This window comes from Nestor notabilis, unplaced genomic scaffold (genome assembly GCF_000696875.1).
Source record: "Nestor notabilis isolate BGI_N333 unplaced genomic scaffold, ASM69687v1 scaffold4115, whole genome shotgun sequence".
Classification (NCBI taxonomy): Eukaryota; Metazoa; Chordata; class Aves; order Psittaciformes; family Psittacidae; genus Nestor; species Nestor notabilis.
The window spans coordinates 43315-49314 of NW_009930480.1; the positions used below are offsets into that span (position 1 = coordinate 43315).

The following is a 6000-nucleotide window of genomic DNA, read 5'->3' on the forward strand; positions in this document are numbered from 1 at the left end:
GGACACTGGGTAAGTCAGGATACAGCTGTGGACCCTTCAGATAGGAGCCACTCGTGCCCACCTAGAACAAGATGTTTCCACTCCTATTTGGTTTTGTAGCTACTTACAGTGATCTGTACAGCCAGAAGTCCCTGCCCGGCATCCTTAGCATCCACAGCAAACTCCACAGGCAGGCTGGCTGGTATGCCATAGGAACTGAGACCTGGTCCACTTGCTGTCACTTTACTGGCATCATACGTAGGAAGCACCTTCACCTTGAAGGGACTTAAAGGGAAACCTGTTATTGCCCCCTCCTCCTAAGTCAGTTGCTGCAGTACACAATGAGGTGCGGATGATACACGTCCCCTGCAGCATCTCTACTATAAGTGCAGCAGGCTCGAAGCACTGCTGAAAGCAAAGAGCTGCACTGGTTAGTAGAAAGAACCACAGCTAGCCCTTAAACAGTGCTCCTCTGCTGGGAGAGCACAATCAGGCCACTGAATTTTCAGTACATCCAAGTTTATCCTCATCACCTTACCTGCGAGGAATCTCTTCATCAGCATATTTGACAGAGATCATATAGGGTCCCTCTTGCGTAGGGGTGTACACCACCGTGTGGGTGCCATCTCCATTGTCTACTACATTAACAGGCCCCACAACTCCTAAAAAAGCAACAGAGGATTTTCTCAGCTGTGCTATTAAAACTCAGTTCCTCACCAGCCATTTGCTGCACAAAGCTCCAAGATGCACTGCTCATTTACAGTTTGCAACAAGCTAAATTTCCTTTATTTTGTATTTGAATGAAGGCAACAGGCATGGATGAGTTTCCCTTATTTTGTATTCAAAAGCCATTAACTTGAGATAGACTTGTTGTCTACCACTCTCTGGGCTCCCATCTCCTAACTGTAAACAAAAGCTAGCATGAAAGTACTGGAGAAAAATCTGCTTTCTATCCAGGTCATAAACAATTGCTCAGAATACACTGAAAATCTTTTGAGAAAGAAAATGATTAATAGTTATTATTTCCTGAACTGTCATTTACAAGATTATACATTGTTACTGGGATTCATTGCACAGAATTGAGCCCTAAAGCCAGTTGGTGTGTAGCATTCACCAACTGAGTCTTTCACAACCAGGTATTTGGAAAGGCAGGCTCGCTGCCTAGGCAGGGGAGCCCTGCATGCTGCCAAAGTCCTAAGAAAGCAGGATCAATTACTTCAATTTGCATTAAGCTGAATCTATAGCAGATTACGTGCATACTGGTTCAGATCAACAAACAAAGCAGCCTACAATTACAAGTTGGCTTTAAAACACAGGAAGGATCAGCAGTAAAGCAAGCACAAAAGAAACGTATAGTTGCCATGCAAAGCCTAAATGCAACACCGCTGGTTCCCATTCCCTCCTCCAGATGATTCTTGCTGTTGCCAATTGGATTTCCAAGAGCCAAAATTGCCAGTAGTGAGGGAGAGTTCAAACCTGTCTCAGTGTCACCCTTTGGATCACCTTTAAAGAAATCCGAAATCGCTTTCAATGGGGAGCGCCACCCCTGGGAATCCATCTCATCTGCTACAATTAAAGAAGGGTTACCTGAGGGGCACCCGCAGCAACGGGACCTGACACATCAAGTGAGGAAGCAGGTTTCACCTCCTAGCAAGGCGAAACTTGCAGCCAAAACGTACTCGCTGCCAACTACTTCAGCTTAACATCCTGTGCCACCGAGACACAGCTTCCTAGGTTAATGCAAACATCATTAACGCTACTGCTTGAGAGCCTTGTCGCTCTCTGGGGACCACTGAGAGGTTCCACCATGTTTCAGAGACTCCTTCAACCCAGTCACACAGGTTTCCAAGTCACCATTCACGTGTAAGACTTTGGGTTTACTTTTTGATGTCTAAACCTAAGCCAAAATTATTCACCAGTGGTGGTTACTCACATCACTTCTCCCAGCTATGATGATTAGGAAACAGTCATCAAAGATACTGCCAAAAGCAGCACTACCTAGGACACAGTTCTTTCACAGCATGACATGTGGGTCAGCTGTCAAGGTACACGTGCCAGATGAACAGGAGGAGACGGAAGTGCTCATTCAAGTGGTATCACCACCTTTGCAAGCAGGGCCAGGACCATGTTACCCACCCAAACACAGAGATGGGGCACAGCTGTATGGAGTACTCCGGTTCTTACCTCTGGGCCCTGCCACTACAACCTCAAGGGGTGCTACTCCTGCCTTGCTGGCGTCTACAGTGAACGACTGCGGGATTTTGGCTCGAACAGCTGTTCCCAGACCTGGTCCTGCTATCTTCACCTTGCTGGGATCCACAACATCCTTCACAGGAACCTTGAAAGGACTGCCTGGAAGTTAATACAGGAAGTGTTAAACACCACAGAGTTAACAGTTACAGGAAACCAAAGGTCGTTTTCCCTACTTTTCCCTGGGCTTCCTTACTATCCCTCAACCTCAGGCAGGAATGACAATCCCATAGCCTCCATGCTACTTCTCTGCTCCTGCAAAAGCCACAAGTGTAATAATGGTGCTTCTACATTTTCATTGTCTACTCAACAGTTCAGTTTAGGAAACAGTATGCCTTCTGCAGTGACCAAATCTTGCAGTGTTTATATAGTCCCACACAACAAGCTCACCCATTAGACCACCTTACTGCAGAACAGAGTCTTGAAGATACCCACATACCAAAGGGCTATTTTTTTGACGTAATGTGTTTGCATCACTTGTGCATAATACCAGTTATTTGCCAAGGGCCAGCCTCCCTTTCCCTGTCCCACCATCTGTACTCATTCTGTTGTTCCTCCTGCAAGTGCTACAGTCTCAACAAGGCTCTTCCACATCCCCACTGAGGCTGTTTCAGAAACATGAAGAGACTGCAGCCCTTCCTCAAAACTACCACACCACAGCACATAGAGCTCCACACTTCTCCCCCAGGTTTGAGGAACAAGTGCCACCTCTGTTTCTGCTGGAATTCCTAAGAAAAGCAGCAAGTCAAACCTCAACATCCCCCAGCACAAGTGAGATGCAGCCAAGGCACCGAGTCCTTAGCTCAATGCCTTCCCTCTTGAAAGTCACTGAGCAAGAGCTCTTACCAGGAATGTGCTCTCCCCCATACGTGATGTTAACATCATAGTCTCCTGGAACATAGGGAACATACTCGGCACTGCAGCTCCCATCCTTGTTATCTTTACAGCTAATTTTAGATTCTGAAGGTCCTTCAACAGTTATTCCAAGGCCACCAATTCCTGCCCCTCTGCAAGACAGAAATGCACACTCAGTATTACCTGCTTCTGACAGCAGCTTTGTAGCCTTTGCATGCTCTGGTTGCATTTTAATTCTTATTGGAAAGGCAATAACCTGACTTCTGGTGTCCGCCTTGAGTGTGCTCTGGAATGCAAAGCCATTCAGCACAACTTCACTCACATTTTTTCTAGCATTTCATCCTCAACCACTATCAACCCCCAATCTCTGCAGAGTGCTCAGTACACAATGAGGTGTACTGATCAGGACATAGCTTGGGTTTTGTATAAATATTTGTACTTGGTTTAGCATCCTGCATCACTCCTTCCCTCAGATATTCCTTAAGGATCAAACAGGCCCAGTTACCTGGTGACAACTGAAAAGGCATTTGGCTGATTTGTGAAAGCTTCTTTGAGTCCAGGTCCTTGTGCCTTCACACGTGATGGATGGCAGCCCTCTGTCACATTCACTCTGAAGGGGCTGTTTGGCACAGGTACACCATCGTATGTTATACTGACTGTGTGTGGTCCTGTCAAGAGGAGAAAAACACATCCTGAATTTCCTAAATATTCTTTTCACTTAACATCACTTCTGTAGCATCACAAGATGCTACTGACTTAAATGTCAGTATATGGGTAAGAACTTCCTCCTGCATTTCGCAATACTCCTCTAGTGCTTCATAACTGAGATGCCATCTACGCACTGTTCTTCTGAAGCCAAGTTACTGTAGAAGTCAGTTCTTCAAGTCAAAAAAAGAGCTACTTTCTGTAGAACTAGTTCCTTCATTGGCAAAAATCTCATCAAGATGCCAACAAGTTATTGGCAGACCTCAGCAGTTTGCCAAATGAAAGTGTCAGAAGAGCTGCTTGCTTTTGGTTTTCCCCTCTCAAAAAACCAAACCAAAACCCCAGAAGTTACCCTTTTCAAACGGTGTGTACTCTACAGAATATGTGCCATCGGCATTGTCTTGGATGAGACAGTCTGCGGGGGAGCCAGATGGGCTCGTGATCTGTGTGCTGATGTGGTCACCACCAGCCTTCGTTAGAGGTCGAGCATCCACAGTGAACTCGGTTGTGGCTTCTCGGAAGACATCTGCAGGATACATTTTAAGGAGTCACTTCAAGAACTGCATGTATTTCCAACGACAAAACATTTTGTGAACCAGCATGATAAACAACTTGTTTGGGAACATAATGAAACACTCCCGTCTGAGAGTCACCATGGGAACATGCAAGGCTATTACAGCTTTTATTGCTCAGAATACTCTGTGCAAAGTAAAGGACCACAAGTGCTACAGACTCTGATAACAACAGTCATTCTCACCTTTCCCTTCCACTCCTGGACCAAACACTTTAACTCTGCTTGTGTCCACAGCTGGCTCCACCTTGACCCGGGCTGGGAATTTAGGTACTTGCTCTCCTCCGTATCTCATCTTGATCGTGTACATGCCAGCTGACAGTGGCACGTATGTTACAACATAGGTCCCATCTTTGTTATCATCGATCTGGACCTCGGCTTTGGAACCAGTATCCGACACCATGTCCACCCGCAGGTCCCCAGGACCTGCTTCTGTGCAGTCGACATTCAGCAGCCCTGCCTCACCTACTTTACCACGTTCCAGACCCGGGCCCGTGGCAACGACTTTAGAGACATCAAACGGCATTTCTATGTCTGCTTTAAATGGTGAACCAGGAATGTGAACTTCTTCAAAGAGGATGTTTACAAAATACTCTCCAGGCTTCGTGGGCAGGTATGAAACAGAGCAGGTTCCATCGCCATTGTCCGAGCATTCAATTTTAGCTTCACATGGGCCTTCTACTGTCAAACCCAAACCTCCAGTTCCTGCCCCTTTGGTATCTATAGTGAACTGGGCTGGTTTTCCAACAAGGCCCCCTCGAAGACCTGGACCATGAGCTTTTACCTGGAAGAGAATATGCAGTTGAGCTAAACTCACTTTTTCATGTTATTGCCAGCACACACTGCCTAGTTAGATTTGTTTGTATGTGGGACTCGATTAACAAGCTCTTATAAACACTCTTATAAAACTCTTTCGCCTCTCCTCCCAGTTCTACTATAAAGTTAATTATCTCTGCTCCAAAGAGGTTTCTAGGCAAGGATATTCATACTCTCACCATAGCTGTTTTTATATAGCCATGGGATATAAAAGGTAGAAGCATTCAAATATTTGATGGCTGTACACGTTTTTCTTGATATTTATTTCCTTAGAAAGAAGCATCTCAATTAATACAGTTGAGATGCTCATGAGGCCAACTTCTATTAAATAAGGAGCAATACTTGTATTTGCCACACTATGCAGGATGCTTGCAGTATTCTTAATTAGCTTAATGTTTTTTCAAAGACAGTGTTACAGCAATGACTTCCATGAGCTGGAGAACCTGAAAAAGGAATGACTCAGTGCTCTGAGTAAGGACATCCTGGGTCTGGTTTGGCCAAAACCAAGCCAAGTCTCATGCAATAGCCCACAACCAGGTTTAAGGTACCAGTTGCTGTTACAGTCCTAAATCATTCACTTACCTTGGAGGGGTCTGGAGGTAGTGTGGCCTCCACAGTATAGGGGCTCCCTGGGATTGGGTTGCCATCATAACTCACGTCCACCACATATAGTCCTTCTTCCCTTGGGATGTATTTTGCTGTGCTGCACTCCTTACCCAGAACTGGTTCCACCAGACATGGCACAGCCTTTCTCATAGGACTGGAAATATTAACATCCAGTCTACCTTGCCCACCAGCTCCTTTGGTGTCAATTACAAATTCCT

At 45.6% G+C, this 6000-nt stretch overlaps 1 protein-coding gene across 1 annotated transcript in view; it reads right to left on the minus strand.

Moving 5' to 3' along the window:
* The window catches only part of FLNB (filamin B, beta), a gene marked incomplete at its 5' end in the record, with an annotated part of 46583 nt that overhangs the window by 21825 nt on the left and 18758 nt on the right, over positions 1-6000 (minus strand). The window contains 8 exons of the mRNA XM_010015402.1: positions 108-264; positions 518-641; positions 2164-2331; positions 3076-3236; positions 3590-3752; positions 4142-4315; positions 4547-5144; positions 5759-6000. The exon at positions 5759-6000 is cut by the window's right edge and continues 14 nt beyond it. Coding sequence (XP_010013704.1) covers positions 108-264; positions 518-641; positions 2164-2331; positions 3076-3236; positions 3590-3752; positions 4142-4315; positions 4547-5144; positions 5759-6000 — 1787 coding nt within the window. The remainder of the gene's footprint in view (positions 1-107; positions 265-517; positions 642-2163; positions 2332-3075; positions 3237-3589; positions 3753-4141; positions 4316-4546; positions 5145-5758) is intronic.